Here is a 19,938-nt window from a genome sequence, read left to right as displayed (position 1 = left end):
GATTTTTTTTTTTTTAAAGGTCAAGCATCTACTTGACTGGAAGCACACAAGAGACCATCAGGTTTCACCAGTCAGCACCCGGGAATAGGATTTAAGCTTACCGTCCAACTGAAATAACTAAGGAACCCTACATGCTGAGGGATGGTCCATAATTACAACTACCAAAAGGACACAATCCCTTGTCACGTGTAGGTAAAGTACACACCGCAAGAGTGCTTGCCTGTCCGGTCATTCAGGTTTACCGCTGAGATTTTCTATTGCTCTACAACTTCAGATGACAATCTTCCGTACTTGCTTCAGTGATGCTGGTCAGATGGATTACAAGGGACTCATGGCTTTGAGGTGAACCACTTCTTTCAATGGATCTCCATGCAGATCTTCAACAGTTGAGTCTTCAAATAAGTTTCTGTCCAACTGGGGGCATATTTCTCTCCTCACTGGGCAGCTGAGCTTCCTCTTGCTCTGGCTGATCACAGTTGCAAGGGTCCTTGAAATGCCACTCCCAACAACAGTCTGAAAGGTCTCCTCAGAGTACACATGGATTACAAGCTACTGGATGGAGGGAAGTAGTATTACTCCTAGTAGGAAGGCAGAGGGAGGAAGCATGAGCCGAACAGAGACCTTGCATGGTTTGAATTTTTAAATCTCCCTCCAATGAGAGGACATGTATCTTGAACCTTTGTTCTGGTCTTGGTAGACGTTCTGTAACTGGAGAATAGCCCTCTACATGGGAGATTCCCACCAGGAATGTAGGTAAAGAAGCCTGCGCCTCTGACCTATAATAAGGTGCCAATAGTCACTTCATGCCCTCGTAAGAGGAGAATGCGGTCATCCTCATTGCAACTTCTTGAAAGGATGAGCTTTCGGACTGTTGAGAACACCCTGGAGTCACTGAATACACATCAGTACAGTGGACACCCAAGGAATTCAACCAGCTTTTGCATGGACCACTTTTTATGCGATGACTGAAATACTAAGGATCATTCTTACTCCTCAGTAAACTGTTTGTGTCTAGTAGCCTGGGTCACTTTGAAATGGGTTACACCTCATCATACAACAGGAGTCCTAATGCCTTCTGGAACCCAGGAGGGAAACAAACCGTATTCTAGTCAGGCGATGCCGGAATTGCCTAAAAGTACAAATGATGCAGATAAATAAAAAGGAGCAGTGCTTGGTCAGTAAGACTCTATGGAGGGGCGACGGGTGTTGCTGAGGGGGCGGGGGGATGCTAGACTCAGGCTGTCCAACTATCACACTGGAATACTATGTTAATCAGTATCTGGTAAGAAGTGCCTGAGGAGGGCCTAAGGGCCAGTGGGAAAGGGAAAGGAGTGCGGACTGTGAGAGGATACTTAAAACACAGGGTTTTGTAAAATAACGCGGTTTTAAGACTTTCAAAACAGAGAAGAGATAGCGATATGAGAGAGAGAGGGAGAAAAAGAAAGAGACACATATTAAAAATCCCAGGTGAAACCTGAGAAATACCTTACGGTACCCGACTGGAAACTCCTGTACCCAACTATTTATTTTAAAAATACATTTATTAGGGTAGAGTAAAATCTCAAACACCTCCCGCCATCGAAGTTACGCCCCGGTAAATAAACAAGAACCAATCCTAGGTTTCACATAGCAATCTGCTATGGCTTTCAAACTACATCCCCCAGGAAGCAGCAGTATGCTTACAGAACATATATGGCAGTTGTAGATGTCACAAATGGATAAAGTATAGCAATGGTATTCGAGACGGCTAGCTCATCGCCATCTGATAGATTTCATGTATCCAGGATGTCCAATCCACTCAGATTGACTGCTTAATGAACTGAAAATGATGAGAGCTCTTCCACAAAGTTCTGGAGACACAACTAAAATAGGCGAGCCCCCCGCAGACCACTCCTGCAGCCCAGCTTACTGGGAGGATAGCAGGGGCTCCCATGAGGTGTCTGGGGACATCCACTGTAGCTCAGAGATCCACTCGGTACTGTGTCAGGGGAACTTGCTGTATTGTTGAGGTTGCCTAATAGTGACTGCACTGTTTGCCCCACCCCCCCAACCACTTGCAGATGGGACTATTCTGTGGGCCATGACCCGGACACTCTGGTGGATGACGACCACATGTGGCTTGGCAGCATTCAGCCACGATGGCCACAGGTCAGGGTATGGAGCTGAGCTTTGCTCCGCAGCGATGGATTAGCTGCTGTGGCCCAGCCTGTTAAGTCAGTGGGCTACTGCAATGTGGTTAGAGTTTGAAAGAAGGGGGAATTGATAGCCCATGCTAAGCTCACTTCTGAAGGCCTATTGGCTGGGTCCTATCAGTTCTGGCTGGGGGCTGGACCAGGTGGTTCTCCTGAAAGCTGCCATGTCCTCCCTGTAGTACAATTTTGTCGTGGCACTCAAAGTTAGTGTCTAGTGTCAGCAGCTATGTTGGAAAGAAAAGGCCATCCGCCCATACAACCTCGGCTGATAATTGAACACTATGCTTCAGAAGAAATGAATGGCCACTTGAAGAGTAAATGGAATCTCCTATAATCATTTGCACACCCAAAGCCAAGGTAAACAATGAAGGTTCAAATCTTCTACCATAGCTAATGTATGCCAAGAGTCTGTCAACAACTGTGAGATGTCGAATCTTAACTCTGCTGGACCCCGAACTGCATTTCCTCATCCCTGGTCAGGCCAGTTCCATGGCGATGGGTGGCTGCCACCTAATGAAGGGTAGACTATATACTAGGCGCCCTCATCACACTTTTTTTGGGCCACACAAACCGCCATTGTTGGTTGGTAGTTCCATAAAGCTCAATAAAATATAATGTAACAAACCACAAGGACCTGCATTTATTGAGGAGAATCCAGTGCTACTGAGCAGATCAATGTCTCTAGGGTGGCTCTTTATGTAGTGTATAAAGCAGGTGTTGGCTATGCCTGTTGCATGTAAGGCCTTTGTGTTATTTCTACTGTGTAACGTAGCTGCTTGGAAGTATGCGGACTGGGTTATGTTTTACATGACCGGACACTGGCTGATGCCGTGAAGGATCAGCATTCCCCAGTGGCGATACTTGGCCTCCTGACCATTTAGAGGACATCCACTGAAAGTAATGTCACAAAATCTAGTGAAGATTACTCTTTGTCAGATTTCTCGGAGCACTGCATATAGCCAGGTCTCACTCATATTTACCCAACACTTGATTCTATGTTTCTACCCATTGAAGAGAAGAAAAACCTTGATAGAGAAGGAGAAAGTTACTTATCATGTAAGCATCTATTCGTAGCGTGTAGTGCTCCAGATCATTTTTTTAGGTTTTGCATGTGATCACATAAACATATAACAATGGAGGCGCTGTACCCCAGTCACCCATCTCCCCAGTACCTACCCTCCCCACCCCCCCCGGATTGGTACCCCCAGATTCATACAGCATGTTCAGACTGGAGTCCCAGCCCTGCATGCGACCTGATTTCATTGTCAAGATATGGGCTATCATAGTGTCTGCCCGTAAGAACAATACCTCTATAGTCTGCCGACGCCGCTTAAACCCTCCCATGTTTCTGAAGGCACACTCCGGCCTCAAACCTACTGCTCCCCAACCATGCACCAGTCTATGCGTCTCTTCCACTCAGCAACAGACCCTCTGCAAACGACGATGGTGTCTCTGCAAACGACGATGGTGTCGGTGCATCTGAATGTCGCGCAATATTTCTTCTGGCTAACATGACACCCATCGAAGGAAGTTTGAGGCCGTACTGAGTCAGTGCAATGCTTTCTGTGATATGCAGAAGTATACGTTACGGGTCGCGTGGGGTCAGTTGCCCAAGGACATGCCCTAAGCAGGTCAACCCCCTTCCCAGAAGGGGCAGAGTAGCAGGCACGCCCATGTGGTGTGTAGAAAATCCTCGGTGTGCCCCCGGCACTGCAGGCCCAGAGAGATGCAATCACCCCCATCCTGCAAAGCCTGTGGCACGTAAGATAGATCCTATGCAGATAGTTTAGCTGAATAAGCCAAAATTATGTGGAAATAGTTGCGATCCTCGGGGATGCCAGAGACTCCACCCAAGCCTCTTCAGGCAGGGCCCCAAGGTCCTGTTCCCAAGTGGAGTGCAGGACTGCAAACTAGTCCACTGTGTTCTGGACCAAGGAGCGATAGACCTGCAATACTTTGCTGTCGCCCAGGTCGACTTGCAGCAGTTTGGCCTTCAAAGATGGAATTCAGCGAGTTAGTCTAAATTTGCAAGACAGGGCAGGAGGGCACATCAGAACTTTGGGTAACGAAAAAATTTTACTACGGTGGAGGGCATATGCCTCCTGCAAGGTTTGGTGTGTTTTGAGCGTCACTCCTTCAAGCAAGTCTTCCAGTGTGGAGATACCAATGGTGTACCACCCACAAAACCCCCATAACGCAGCCACCTGAGAAGGCATGGCACCCATCCACAGGAGTGCCTGGCCCCTATGTCGCCTGCCCCGGGCCTCAATGTCATCTTCCATGTCAGGATCACCACCTTCGTAGCCAGGGGAGGGCCGGCGGGAGTACCCCACTATACAGGAGGTGCAGAATGCCCATACCCAGATGTGTGTCATTAAGTCAGATACAGAAGTCTGACAAACCTAGGGCCAAAGTTAAGCCACTCCAGAAGGTCGAACAAGTAGGTCCTGCTAACCGAGTCGAATGCCCTCTCTATGTCCACAAAAGTATAGCCTTAGTATGACTGAGTTGGGCCGCCAGAGAAATGGCATTATGGACCCTGCTAATATTATGCCAGGTGACACGCTTAGGCATGAATCCCACCTAGTCAGGATGCTCCAAGGAAGGGATGACCCCAACCAAGTAATCCGCAAGCCTTAACTAAGATTTTAACCTACACATTGAGCAGGGAAATGGGTTTGTAAGAGGCGCACTGCTCTAGGGATTTTCCAGGTCTTCGTAATTACCATGAATTCAGCCCTGTGAAAGGCGTGGTGGGGTGGCGGGGGAATTTTTCACAGGCAGCCACCTGCTTAATGATCCTCTCGAAGGTTGTGTGCAGCTTGTACATGAAGGATGTGAAAAATTCACTGGGGAAGTTTGTGAGACCCGGAGTCTAACCAGACCGGAGGCAGGCCAAGGCAGCCGCAAGTTACCCACTAGTTAACTCTTCCTCCAACAATTGTCTACCAACCGTAGAGATTGTGCGAAGGGGCAAGTTAGCAACAAATTGTGAGATCAATAGCTCCGGTAGTGTCCCTGCAGGCATACAGTCCTGCATAGTCATGCGTGAACTGTTGAGCGATTGCCGCAACCCCAACAACTCTATGCCTTGACGGGTCAAGGACATATGGAAACAGGCCACAGTACATGAGAGCAAAGATGATGGATGAGCTGACTGGCATTTCCACCCCATTGATACAGGCGAAAATGCGCTGCGAGCTACATCGACTTGGCCTTGTCCATCAGGATGCTGCGCAACCGCTCCTATGCCAAGTTAATATCTCCACGCCGAGTGTGCGAGGGTCCCCGGAGAACAGCCCTTCAAGCTGGCAAATCCATGCCTCCAACTCATATTTCTTGCTGCTTCCTGCTGTTTTTTTTAGCTGTCTTATAACTTCTTATCTCCTCAGTCACCAGCACTGCCTCCCACAAGATGCCCAGGGAGGACACCGTATCCTGATTCTCCACAAGGTAGTGATCTAAAGTGTCTCCGATGTGTGAGGTAAGCACAGCCTCCCAAAGAGACCATACCGACAATCGCCAGCTCAGGGGGGTGGTTAGGTCATAGAGTAAGTGAGACAAGGGAATGGTCAGAGATGCACCTGGGAGGGATTTTGGTGGCAACAATGTCATGTGTGAGTGTCTTGGAGACAAAGAAGTGATTCAAGCGGGAAGAGGTGTTGTGCACCCCAGAGAGAAAGTTGTATCCCCTTCTGCCAGGATGAAATAGGCGCTTGGAGTCAGCAAGGCCAAAGGCCTCAAGAAAGGGTTACAGCAATGAGTGGGCAGCGCTCCCATCTCAAGAAGTCAGTCCATCGTTATGCCCATCACCCCATTCCAGTCTCCCCATCAGCACTAATGGATCCAGCGGGAGTTCATCCAGTAGTCTCGTCACCACCTCCAGGAAGGATGAGGACAGAGGGGATGGAGCATAGACCTTAATAAGCCACAGCGGCTTACCACGGAGGTGTCCTGTGAGCGCCACATACCTGCTCCATGGATCAGACCATGTTCAGGTGATGGTGTATCAAAGGTGCCCTTTTAGCAGTATCGCCACCCCTCTAGAGCTCCTCACAAACCCTGAATGAAACACTTGTATGTAACCGCATCAGGCCAGGAAGGGTGGCTTATTTCCCAAGCGGTGGGTCGGAAGGAAGAGGAAGTCAGCCTGTAGCCATTTTGCCGCACGAAGGACAGCAGTTCTTCTGATCTTATGTAGCAGCCCATTAACGTTCCACAATGCCATACAGGTCTGGGGGGCCAGGGCTGTATGGTGACTCGGGCCACCACACTGGGTTTGTCACACAGGGGAGGAAGTCCACAGCCTCCGCAGTTGCACCAAGTGTACAGCACACTCCAAAAGAACCATAAACAAGGACTTAAACCAACAGTGGGTCCCCAACCTTCCTGATACTTCAGAAATGTGAATTATCTGTTGAGGCACAAGATGTCCAGCTGCGCCAACTGGGCCAAGTGGCAGCATGCCCCAATGTACCCCCCCAACATATTGAACTCTAGTAACCCAACTCCCCCCTGGTGTCTATAGCGTCTCTTTGCTGGCCAGTCAAAGAGTAACTATGTCTGACTGTCTCAGAGGAGAGCCGTCAGTTTCCCCAGTTCAGGAACAGCCCTGGGTGGGGACCTACGTGTGCCAGTCACCACCTTAGTGAATGTAAGAAGACAATCAAGAATCTGATCATGGGGCTGGGCGGAAGCCCCTCTGTTCTCCCCTTTACCCCCATCAGGGTTTCCAAAGCGTCGCCCCTTGGACAATTTGTAGAATGCACCGATCTGTCCCTCCAAGAGGATTGACAGCGATGTCTACCGTGGCTGTGAGCTGCAGGGCACCCCGGATGGGACCATCACCTCGCCCCTCAGTGTGGGGAGGCCTTGTCCCTAGGTGCTGGGGTGTGCTGATGGAGGGTAACCTTTTTGTCAGACCATCGGAACACCTCCTCTGGAGTGTCGAAGAAGGCCTTTTCCTGATTATAGCATCTTGAACTTGTCAGAGTAGAGCAGCATAGTATCGTATTCCCAAGTCTCTCAGTCATTTCTTGGCAGCGGGAAAGGGCTGCTGCCGGTCCTGGACATGCTCAGTACAGTCAGGGAAGATTAGGATTTTCTAGGATTGAAACATAACAGAGTCGCACATACAGATGTAGTGTAGGATTGCATCCTAGTCCAGATAGTTCAGTATTTGGGCTATCATAGTGCAATGGGAGCAGCCGCAGAGCCAGGGGTTGGTGCACTCTCTCAATTATAAAGCAAGGTACCAGGGATTCTGCCTGAAGAGAATGCAGCCACTGATCCACAAACTGTTTGGCGGAGGACCCCTGACAGCCCTCAAAGAATCTCACAAAACGGAAGTTGTTCCTCTCCGCTCAGCCCTTAGGGTCCTCCACCCATGTGGCTAGTTCTTTAGTCATGGAAACCAGTCAGGTGATTGTTCTCTATACATTGGTGACAGTGTCTTCCACATCAGAATTGCAGACTTCCACTGCTGCTATCCTATCCACAGCCTTGCGCAGATCCCACCTAAGCAGAGTAATATTGCTGCAGGACGCCCCAATTTTGGCCGCCAGGTTTTTGCATGATTGCCCAATTCGTTTCAGGCACCATGGTATCCGACCACACAACCCTTGCTGTCCTGAGGGACCCCTGAGGATTTCTTAGTATCCAGAGTAAGTTTCCCAAGGATGCCCTGCTTGGAGGTTGATGGCTTGTCCTTGGCCATGATGATGCAGAATAGTGTGATCTGATGGCAGCCCAGACTTGCCAACCCTTCGAGTCCCCTGGAGGCAAAACATGCACTTTGACCAAACAGCTGCTTCCATGCCCTACAGGCCGGTGTCTCTGCCAAAAAGGGGGGGGGGGGGGGGGGGGAAGGCGAGAGCAGGCTCAAAAGAAGGAAGCTGGTGAGCAGACAGGACGTCTCTCCAGGGCCAGGCAGCACTCAGCAAGGGAGCAAAGTAATAAGGCCCAAGTCACTAGTATATCATACCCCTGGGGAGGTGCCCCTTTCGGTCCCCCAGGAGGCAGCAGTCTCAGGAAGTCCAGTCATACAGGGCATCAGCAGGCCCAGCGGGCTGGTCTCAGGCCCGACAAGCAGCTGGGGCGCTCCCTCCGCAGCATTGCTCACTGTCCCACCAAGCTCAGAAATCACCCCTAGCCTCCTGTCTGCCTCTCACATGCAGCTCCCTTAAAGCCACAACAGGCAGGCAGCACCACAGCCGGGCAGTCCACTATACCAGCAGAGCATGCCCGTGAAGGCAGTGAGCATGCTCACTCCAAGTCTGGTGCGCCACCTCTCCCACTGGCAATCAGCAAGCCGCAGAGCTCCAATCATCTAAACCATGCCCAACGGGGTCTTGTCACGGCAGTCCTGGGCACACAGCAGGTACTCAGACTTCGTGGGCTCAGTGGTAGGCCCACCAAAAGCATATGAGGGTAGGATGGGGGCTGATTTATGGCAGAGGGTGAGAGACAAATTAGCTTGCAACTGCCATCTTGGGCAGTGGGGCCACGTCCCCCCCAGAGTGCTGCAGAATTACATGCAATGCACACTCCTGTTGTCCATAGTGTTATGCTCGGACTCTACAACTTGCTTTTCTCTAAGAAGTCTTTTGCCGATGTGATACCGTCTCCTCTTCAAGAGAATGCACATGGTTCTCTGGCTGTTTTCTTTTTTTTTCTCTCTCTCTCTCTCGGGATTTACCTGTGAGTCAATGTCATGAGTGAAATGACTAGGGCTTCCTGTGTTTGCATCATCTGACTGGGAGGATTATGGTGGCATTGGTTGTGGAGGTGGTGTAATGTCAAATACACAGGACTAGTGGACTTATACTTCATGCACTTCTCTCTTGGAAGAGGTTGTGGCAGGCTAATGTCAATCCGTTTCTGTTTGTGGGTCCAATCAAGTAAATGTTCCTCCTCCAAAGAACATTTTTTAACCATAAGTTCTTGAAAGTTCTCAACGACATTTGCCTTCGTATCTGTTGTTTTACTTTTTCTTTCTTTTTTAGGAATCAGGTCTAATACAGTATTTTCCTTCTTGTGTTCCACTATAACATGGAATGTTGATGCAGTCGATGTTCACCTTTTTTTGGTGTAGAAGTGTGGGTCGGTTTCAATGGTTTCTTCAGAGTCAATGCATGGTTTGGCTCAGACGGGGTATGCTGAGTAGATGATGTACGTTGAGTTAGCTCAGATGGTTTTGTCGACCCCGGATGGAAGGTGTGGCGTCAAAGGTTTTGTCAGCGCCATAGGCTGTGCAGGCATTGATAGCTTTGGCGGCACCAGGTGCAGCTGCAAGAGCTGTGTGTCCCCTCTGCGTCATCCTGTCTGGGCTCCAAAGCACATGGGCACACCAAAGCAATGGTGGAAGGGCGGTAGGAGTAGTCTTTTGCTATGTGTGGTGGTCTGGGGATCTTGGGTAACCACGGCCCTTGACGTCGTCTTTGTCCTAGGTTTGGATCCCGATGCGGTCTGGCCTTTGATGGATTCCACAGCCGGCCCCATCAGCTCGTTGCGGCCTTCTTCCTCATCTTGACTAGAGTCCTCAGGAGCGACACAGTGGCTGCACAAGATGTCGCTGTCCTCTAAAGGAACGTACAACTCCTCTTCCTCGTCGATCTCTAGCTGCTGCCCTTCCTCTGCAGAGAATTCCGCCAAATCCATATTATTAGCTAGGCTTCAGATGCATCTGGAGCATAGGGTTTTCTTGTTCTTAAACGGACTGCTCGTTGTGCTCCGGTGATGAGCAGAGTTTGTAGACGTCATGCTGGTCAGAGCACGTGTATAGGGCACTTAAAAAAAAAAAAAAAAAAAGTCTCTCCTTTTTTATCTTCCATCAACCAGAGCCGAAAACTCTCAACCGAACTTGGAATGTGTCCCTGGTGTTGAAGGCGACCCGAAAAGAATGGTCACTTTATACTTGAATTCGGCGGCTGACCATGACGAGGCAGCGTTGGATTCTTCCAGCAGAATTCCCTACGAGTCTGTGAGCTTCCAACGAGCTCTGGCACAATCCGTCTGAAACCGATAGCAGAAAAAAACAAGCATTTGCAATGCAACGGGTCTCGCGTTTGCTCGTGCTAGAGCTGATAGTGTTGTAAACTCCTAACCCGACTTTTCACCTATCGGCAAAAGTGCATTTATGTACGTAACCCGAAAAAGTGCAATTAACTGTGTAAAGCGCTCGACTTCTGCCAAGTGAAATCGCGCTAGGAAAATAGAGAAAAAGTAGTCCACGAGCCGGACAGAAAACAGCGAGCCTCGCATGTTTTCTGTACTTGGTTGATGTGCTCGAGGAGGGCTAGCCACTGGAAAAGGCATGACGTATGCATGCCTTCGACTAATGAAAGCAAGCAGATTTTAATAGGCAAGCCCACGAACCAATGAAAAACACTGACGTGACGTCAACAGGGCTCCGAGACCTTTTCTAATACCTAAAAGCGTCTCGCTGCGATACGGATGCGCGAGCACATTCAACGCAGACTCGACCCTAATAATATCAACAATGGAGCCGTTGAACATGCGCATTCTCTTGAAGAAGAGGAAACTCAATGTCACATTGGCAATAAAAGACTTCTCTGCGAAAAATAAGTTGCAGGGCCAGAGCCCAACACTAGATGGCAGGAGCGTGCTTAACGTGTATCGAATAACGAATAGTAATGTTATTAACAAATATAAAGAAAGATGGGTGTGATATGCTAGAAATAAACCATTGTGAACATAAACTCTGCTTGTGTTTATTTTCTGTCACTTCCAAAAATTAAAAGGCCCTGGTGAAACTGACATCGAGCTTTGAGGCTCAGCAATCTTCATCACTTTCCAAAAAACGACTAGTGGCCCTTACCTTTAAACAAAGGCATTGTGGCATCCTTAAATGGACACTGGATAAGATTAAAGGATTAAGAACCCTTAGTTCGACGATTTAAAAATAGGTCCCCTTAGAAACAAGTCTTTGCTAAATAGGACTGGTCTGGTGATAAGCTTTTCGAGCCTTTGTAGATACTATTCTCACTTGAGCTACACAAGACTGCTCGGAGACACATCTCAACTTACACGGAAGGACCATCCCTCGTATCAGGATCATGTGCCGAGGATCCTGGCTGTAGTCTTTGGGCTGGGCCTCCAGCATACCCCCATGAGCTGCCTTTTCATACAGCATGCGAAGAGCAGGTAGTTTCCGTGGAGAGATGATGGAGAAGTGAATTCCTCTCTGTAAGGGGAAAGAGAGAGGGCAGAACACAAGTTACAATACATCTTGTATGCAATACAAAATGTAGCTATCCCTTTGAAAATACACATAATGGTACATGAAGGCCCTGGGGGCATTACACTGGCAGAATGGCGGATACCTGGCTCAGCGTAGATAAGTGCCTTGAACCCTAAATGGTAGCAGTTAAAATTCGGATTGACAAACAATGGAATTGATTATGTGCAAATTACCTGCACAAAGAACTTGTTCAGTCCAAGGTATTTCTTTGCTTCTTCGTCATCTGAGGGTATACTGTCACTATGTACTTAAGAGTCTGCCATGTACCTTCCTTTGGGGGACATGAAGCTCTCAGATGGTGGGTGAAAGTTATTTCTGCTCATCTTGTACAAAATGAAAATAGCATTCTTAAAATAAAAGAACCATCTTTAAAAAGCATTTACTTCCCCACTGAGTTCCATAACTCAAAAAGCGAATTCATGGACATATTACACCTCAAATTTAACCAGGAACTGGTGTCATCGATTATCAGGACACACAAGGAGATCCTTGTATGCACCAGTTAAAGACTGATTCAAGAACGCTGATCTTAAGATACAAGCAAAAGTCTTTACCAACTGCCTTAAACACCTCATGTCTGCCTTTGCCCACCCTATCCAGGCAGGTTATCTAGGGCCTCCTTTCTTGAGGCAAGGAAGAGACGATTGTGAAGCTACAGTGTCCCTCTAATTAAATGCAAAGAAACCTTTGACTGTGTGGAATTTAGAACTAAAGGGCCAGGATGGGACCTACATTTGTGTCCAAACTTTGCTGGCTTTACTGCGGAACCTATAGCCCAGATCAACTGTGCAGGATAAAGGTCAAACGTCTTCTGTCGTAAAATGGGGATCGACAAACAACCCACTACCTCCCCTCCTATTCATACTGGAGATCAAACCTGTTGCAGCAGCAATAAAGCAGGACTCTGATTCACATGTAAGATCTAATAAAACCTGCAATACTGACATGGAGCTCTGGTTATGCCATCTCAACCTGAATCAACATGATGTCTAAATCTTCAGCATACCAGATTAACTAGCCCAAGAATGAGGATTTGCCCACAATGAGGAATACTGAGAAAGCATCCTTTCAGGATCACTAATTCTTGGGGTTTCCCAAACAGCCTAAATAGCTGGTGTGTTGGTCAAACCAGGTCTACATGGCATGGTGCAAGTCTGAAAACATTCAGTGACTTTCTGCATTTGTCATATTTACATTTATCATCATGGGGGTAGAGACAAGGTTATCGAGAGGAGCATATCCCTGAGGCATAACATTTTATGGCTGGATCCTCCTAAATGGGCAAATATTCCTTGTGGAACTTACAGCAGAGCCTTACAGCAAAATGTATTCTTGGGAGTGAAAAGGCCAAAGCTCTAGCTTGCAAAGCCACATGTCAATACAACATCATGGCCAATGCAGCACACATGGTCCTAGTATCCAATCATGATCATAGCACATCATTCGCTTGCCTTACAATGGTGAAATGTGAACAGTGACCACTGTGGACAAAGATTGAAAGACATTTGCCAAAATCTGACCTTGGGCCCTCATTATGAGTGTGGCAGTCTGAAGACCGCCACACTCGCGATGGTGGTCGGATCGCCGCAGACAGGGCGGTCGGACCACCCTATTATGACTGTGGCAGATGTGCCACGGTCCGACCACCGGCACCGCCAGGATTCTGCCTGTCGACAGCCTGGCGGTCTCAATCCGCTAGGGCAGCATTGCAAGCAGCTCTGTCCTGGGGTTTAAGAGTCTCCTTTCCGCCAGCCTTTGCATGGCGGTCTCACCGCCATGCAAAGGCTGGCAGAAAGGGGGCGTCGGGAGCCCCATGGGGGGCCCCTGCACTTGGCATGGGGGTGCAGGGGCCCCCCATGGACAGCCCGTCGCACATTTTACTGCCCGAATTACGGGCAGTGAAATGCGCGAGGGGTGCTGTCGCACCCGACACACCACAACATTGAGTTTTCTGCTGAGCCAGTGGGCGGAAACGCTGATTTCGCCCGCTGGCCCAGCCGAAAACTCCAAATAGGGCAGACAAAAGGCCTCCCTTCCTGGCAGTCTTTTGCCTCCAGCGGCTTCGGCGGTCCTGTGAAAGGACGGCCAAAGTCGTAATGAGGCCCTTGGTCTTTTGTATAGTGTCCCTCACCACCAAGCGGGCTGCTGGAAATCTTAATCCTTTCCTGCACTCTACTGCTCAGGCATGCAGGTCTGTTCCCAAACAGCTAAAAATCTGGATGTATCTAGGGAAACGTGGCATTCTTAATGAATGAGAAACCTTTCTACTGAAGACAATGGTCTGAAGCAGTGGCTCAAATTCAAATCAAATCATTAACATTTATAAAGCGCGCTACTCAACCCGTGCGGGTCTCAAGGCGCTAGGGGAAAAGCGGGGGTTATCGCTGCTCGAACAGCTAGGTCTTTAGGAGTCTCCGGAAAGCGGAGTGGTCCTGAGGCTGGTGGGGAGGGAGTTCCAGGTCTTGGCCGCCAGGAAGGAGAAAGATCTCCCACCCGCCGTGGAGCGGCGGATGCGAGGGACAGCAGCGAGTGCGAGGCCAGAGGAGGCGGGTGGGGACGTAGAAGCTGAGGCGTCTGTTGAGGTATTCCGGTCCCTTGTCGTGGAGGGCTTTGTGTGCGTGGGTGAGAAGTCGGAAGGTGATCCTTCTGCTGACTGGGAGCCAATGCAGGTGTCTCAGGTGTGCGGAGATGTGGCTGCTGCGGGGTACGTCGAGGATGAGGCGGGCCGAGGCGTTTTGAATGCGTTGCAGGCGATTTTGGAGTTTGGCTGTGGTCCCGGCATAGAGGGTGTTGCCGTAGTCCAGGCGGCTCGTGACGAGGGCGTGGGTCACGGTTTTTCTGGTGTCGGCGGGGATCCAGCGGAAGATCTTGCAGAGCATTCGGAGGGTGAGGAAGCAGGCGGAGGACACGGCGTTGACTTGCTTGGTCATGGTGAGAAGAGGGTCCAAGATGAAGCCGAGGTTGCGGGCGTGGTCTGTGGGGGTCGGTGCAGTGCCGAGGGCCGTGGGCCACCAGGAGTCGTCCCAGGCGGACGGGGTGTTGCCGAGGATGAGGACTTCCGTTTTTTCAGAGTTCAGCTTTAGGCGGCTGAGCCTCATCCAATCTGCGACGTCCTTCATGCCCTCTTGTAGGTTGGTCTTGGCGCTGGCGGGGTCCTTGGTGAGGGAGAGTATAAGTTGGGTGTCGTCGGCGTAGGAGGTGATGATGATGTCGTGCTTGCGTACAATGTTGGCGAGGGGGCTCATGTAGACATTGAAGAGTGTCGGGCTGAGTGATGAGCCTTGAGGTACGCCGCAGATGATCTCGGTGGGTTCTGAGCGAAACGGAGGGAGGTAAACTCTTTGGGAACGGTTTGCGAGGAAGGAGGCGATCCAGTCCAGGGCCTGGCCTTGGATCCCGGTGGAGCGGAGGTGGGTGATTAGGGTGCGGTGAGAGACGGTGTCAAAGGCAGCCGAGAGGTCGAGGAGAACGAGGGCGACCGTTTCACCGTTGTCCATCAGGGTTCTGATGTCGTCTGTGACTGAGATGAGGGCGGTTTCAGTGCTGTGGTTGGTTCGGAATCCGGTTTGTGAAGGGTCGAGCAGGTTGTTGTCTTACAGGAAGGTGGTCAGCTGTTTGTTGACGGTCTTCTCTATCACCTTGGCTGGGAAAGGCAGAAGAGAGATGGGGCGGAAGTTCTTCAGGTCGCTCGGGTCAGCCGTAGGGTTCTTTAGTAGGGCGTTGACTTCGGCGTGTTTCCAGCATTCGGGGAAGGTAGCAGAAGAAAAAGAAGAGTTGATGACGGCCTGGAGGTGCGGGGCGATGATGTCGTCGGCTTTATATTTAGACTTGCTCCATGATGGTCAGATCAAATGGTTCAGGTAACTGTGCACAGAATGTGGATTGGAGACTACAGCACAGCAGAAACACCACCAGCATGTACACTGCGAATTACCAAAACTCGTCTACTAAAATGAGTGCATACCTCGGGTGTGGTTCATTGTTGTAAGTTCAGGCCTCTTTGGTACCACTATCGGTGTATTATTCTAGACCCCAATGGTCAGCCCCTGTAAGCCTCACTAGAAAGAAACAATGCCGGTCCCGCTGGGAGATGAGGGATGGGTGGATTTCTTGCATTCGCATGACAAAATGTTCACTGAGGCGAGGCCACAATTCAGCTATTTCAAGGCACTGCACGGCTGTCACTGGACCCTCTACGGACGAATCTCTGAAAATTAGTCTAAACTTAAATCACCAAAAATAGGACTGCAACTATATGCATATTCACAGGTCCTGTCAAGCCCTGGCATGCTACTGGTCACAGGCACAGGACTCCATGCAGGGTTGTTTGGGATTGCCTTTCAAATTTCTGCTCCCTTGGCTCTGCTTCATGATTTGTCAACGTCCATGGAATTAACAACCATTGGTGCAGGCACTATGCAACATCCTTAGCTATTGTAAAGCTCCGAGACAGAAGATGCCTGTAGTACCGACCCAAGATAACTTGTTTCAAGAAATGATGACAATAACAAGCGGTTAGTGTTTGGTCTACAGACTCAAGAACCAATGTGAACTCTCAGAGTATATTTGAAACAGAGCATATATGTATCATTACAGCATCCATATGTTGTCATGTCTGCTGCAACAGCCAAGATATTGACAACCTGATGTCATACCAGCCCGCCTTCATTTATAGGTTCCAAGAAGTCTTGACTCTCTTCTAAGTGGAAGTCTTTAGCATATTTTATTCTCCTACATAACAGTCATAACAACCCAGCTGGACTGTAGAGCCCGCTTCTTTTAATGTTGGGTGCAGGATCCCCCCAAAATTGTTCACCTAAATAAATCATTTTTCTATTTGAATTATCTGTCAAATAGAAGGGGACGCCGTTCCAGACAGAGGTCCACTGGGGAAGCCTTCTTGATTAAAGTTGGGTTCGAGTTAGCAGCTTTATACTTTCTCTGCAGACTCAGATATATTTGCTTCAGTGATGCGGGTGGTTCAGGGATATTAGGGGAAGCACATACCTATGTATATGCCTTTGAAGCATATAGTCATATATATGCCTTTCAATACAGTGCTGACACTTAGAAGCCAAATGTGCAAGAGTATCTTCTACTATAAACACATGCACCGAACATAGCACTAGGACCAACAGACTAGTTATGTGCAAAACCAAACGGCAAATACTACAAACACAGCTTCCAGATGCTAAGAGAGGGCCAGTGACCATTCTGTCAAGCAGTAAATAGGGAAAGACTCCAACTCTCTGTACAAACACTTCAGTGGAAGAGAGAGCACCAGACTGCTCATTCGCTATCATTTAATACTAGAATAGCCTTGCAACCCTGGCATCTATTCAAATAGACCTCACTGGCTGCCGCTGCGTGCCCACTTCAAGGACTAAGCTATTAGGTCTGACCTGGGAATGCTTCTGCACTGAATCTGAACCTTCTGCTAAGTAATGACTTCTGTCAAGGTTTCCTTTCAAATGGACAGATTAAGCTTGTGTTCCTGTTTGTTGGACCTGGCTTTTTGACAGGGACATCCCCAAACTTTTTGCCTCCTTCCTCCTATTTTTTCTGACCTGTTGTTGTTGGCTTTTGACCTCTGAGCACTTTACCACTGCTAACCAGTGCTAAAGTGCATATGCTCTCTGTGTAAATTGTACTATTGATTGGTTTATCCATGATTGACTATTTAATTTACCTGTAAGTCCCTAGTCGAGTGCACTACATGTGCCTAGGGCATGTAGATTAAATGCTACTAGTGGGCCGGCAGCACTGGTTGTGCCACCCACCTCAGTAGCCCCTTAACCTTGTCTCAGGCCTGCCATTGCAAGGCCTGTGTGTGCAGTTTCACTGCCACTTCGACTTGGCATTTAAAAGTACTTGCCAAGCCTAGAACTCCCCTTTTTCTACATATAAGTCATCCCTAATGTGTGCCCTAGGTAACCCCTAGAGCAGGGTGCTGTGTAGGTAAAAGGCAGGACATGTACCTGTGTAGTTATATGTCCTGGTAGTGTAAAACTCCTAAATTCGTTTTTACACTACTGTGAGGCCTGCTCCCTTCATAGGCTAACATTGGGGCTGCCCTCATACACTGTTGAAGTGGCAGCTGCTGATCTGAAAGGAGCAGGACGGTCATATTTAGTATGGCCAGAATGGTAATATAAAATCCTGCTGACTGGTGAAGTCGGATTTAATATTACTATTCTAGAAATGCCACTTTTAGAAAGTGAGCATTTCTTTGCACTAAAAACTTGTTGTGCCCTTCAATCCACGTCTGGCTAGGTTTAGTTGACAGCTCCTTGTGCATTCACTCAGACACACCCCAAACACAGGGTACTCAGCCTCACTTGCATACATCTGCATTTTGAATGGGTCTTCCTGGGCTGGGAGGGTGGAGGGCCTGCCCTCACACAAAGGACTGCCACACCCCCTACTGGGACTCTGGCAGACAGGATTGAACTGAAAGGGGGCTTGGTGCATTTCTGAGACACTCTTTGAAGTCACCCCCACTTCAAAGGCACAACTTAGTATAAAACAGGGCCTCTGCCCTACCTCATCAGACACTTGCTGGAGAAGAAACCTGAACCAGAAACTACATCCTGCCAAGAAGAACTGCCTGGCTGCTCAAAGGACTCACCTGTCTGCTTTCTCCAAAGGACTGCTGTCTTGCTGTTGCCCTGCTGCCTTGCTGAACTCTTGTCTGGCTGTGAAAGTGCTCTCCAAGGGCTTGGATAGAGCTTGCCTCCTGTTCCTTGAAGTCTCAGGACCAAAAAGACTTCTTCCTTTCACGTGGACGCTCCGTGCGCCGAAAATTTCGACGCACAGCTTGTTTCGCGGCGAGAAAAACGCCGCACACCGACGCTGATCAACGCGACGCCCTCGGGACGATCGAGACTTCGACACACAACCTCGCAAGGACAAAGCCGCCCGACTTCCAAGGAGAAATCGACGCGACGCCTACCGTGAGATCGAAACTTCGACGCGCAGCCCCGCAGAACGACGCGCAGCCGGAAAATAAGCAGGAGAATCCACGCACAGACCCGGGACATCTGGTAATCCTCGCGATCCACAAAAAGAGACTGTCTGCGCGCCGGAAAACGACGCCCGACTTCCCCGCGTGGAAAAGAACGACGCAAGTCTGTGTGTGCTGAGCGGAAAACGACGCACACACCCCTTTTTCCACGCATCTCTTCTCCTGTGGCCCTCTGAGGAGATTTCCCACCAGAAACCAGGTACTCTGTGCTTGAAAGACACTTTATTGCTTTTTAAAGACTTAAAGACTCTTAATATCACTTTTCAGTGATATCTTTACAAATTCGTATTGCAACTTTGATCGTTTTGACCTACAATTATCCAGATAAATATTCTATATTTTTCTAAACACTGTGTGGTGTATTTTTGTGGTGTTATACTATGGTGTTGTATGATTTATTGCACAAATGCTTTACACATTGCCTTCTAAGTTAAGCCTGACTGCTCGTGCCAAGCTACCGGAGGGTGAGCACAGGCTGATTTTGGATTGTGTGTGACTTACCCTGACTAGAGTGAGGGTTCTTGCTTGGACAGAGGGCAACCTATCTGCCAACCAAAAACCCCATTTCTAACACTGTTTAATGGGTTTCTGAAGGCATGAACTACATTTTGTTCTTAACTGATATTTTTTGCCAGAAAGCAGCAGAATGGGAGCTGACAGAATTGCACACTTACCTCTCCGATCTTCTGCACCAGGTTCTCTGTTGTGTAGCCACAATATGTTGTGCTCTCCACAGCTGGTAACAGGTAGGGAGGGGAGTTGCAGATCAGTATGCACACTTTGTGAGTCTGTCCTCTGAAAAGCAAAGTGCAGAGGTATCAAACACCTTCAACATGGCTTCCAAGGACATAAAATGATCGAGAGAGAGACACACACACACACACACACACAACGGAACAGGAAAGATTTGGACATAGCTGGAGAAAATTAAACAGTCAGAGCAATGTCTAGGGTAGAATGAAAAGTTATAGGAGATGATCTGAAAGGGCTCAAAGGGCACGAACTGTGCATACATCTCATGCTCTCAGGGGTCTGTTTTTTCAGAAAGTAAAGGCCAGGAACCAAGGAAGGGACAGGGGGGTTACTTTCACCGACAACGATTACAGGAACAGATTTTACTATAATGAAAGGCCTGAGGTTAAACTCTAGTTCCCTCTTTAAAATCCTCACATCTGCTCTCTCATCTTCTTGAAATCATCAAAGAGCTGCAAGGCTGTGCTGAGACCCTCAGCAATGAGACTGCAACTCTCTCCTCCGCCTCCCATGAACCTGTATGATAAAACAAGAAAGAAATGTAACAGATACAGTAGCTTACAAATACTTCTAGAGATTGCAATAAAAGAGCTAAATACCTCTAGAGAGAGGGCTAGTAAAGCCAAAAGCACCTGAGGTATCTCCAGCAGGGAAAAGTGCTCCCAGAAAAACAACAAGTGGAGCCAAGCAACACAGAGGAGGACCAG

At 48.8% G+C, this 19,938-nt stretch overlaps 1 protein-coding gene across 10 annotated transcripts in view; it reads right to left on the bottom strand.

Annotated features, from left to right (window-relative positions):
- Positions 1 to 19,938, bottom strand: part of MED25 (mediator complex subunit 25) — a 134,542-nt gene that overhangs the window by 58,195 nt on the left and 56,409 nt on the right. For all 10 annotated transcript variants that reach the window (XM_069200893.1, XM_069200900.1, XM_069200896.1 and 7 more), the window contains exons 5-7: positions 19,649 to 19,747; positions 19,153 to 19,273; positions 11,241 to 11,397 (exon numbers count right to left, since the gene is read on the bottom strand). In XM_069200893.1, the coding sequence (XP_069056994.1) occupies positions 11,241 to 11,397; positions 19,153 to 19,273; positions 19,649 to 19,747 (377 nt within the window). The remainder of the gene's footprint in view (positions 1 to 11,240; positions 11,398 to 19,152; positions 19,274 to 19,648; positions 19,748 to 19,938) is intronic.

The sequence above is a fragment of the Pleurodeles waltl genome, chromosome 7 (assembly GCF_031143425.1).
Source record: "Pleurodeles waltl isolate 20211129_DDA chromosome 7, aPleWal1.hap1.20221129, whole genome shotgun sequence".
NCBI lineage: Eukaryota > Metazoa > Chordata > Amphibia > Caudata > Salamandridae > Pleurodeles > Pleurodeles waltl.
Note: the sequence above shows the minus strand (reverse complement) of the source record. Positions and strands in the feature narration are given on the sequence as shown.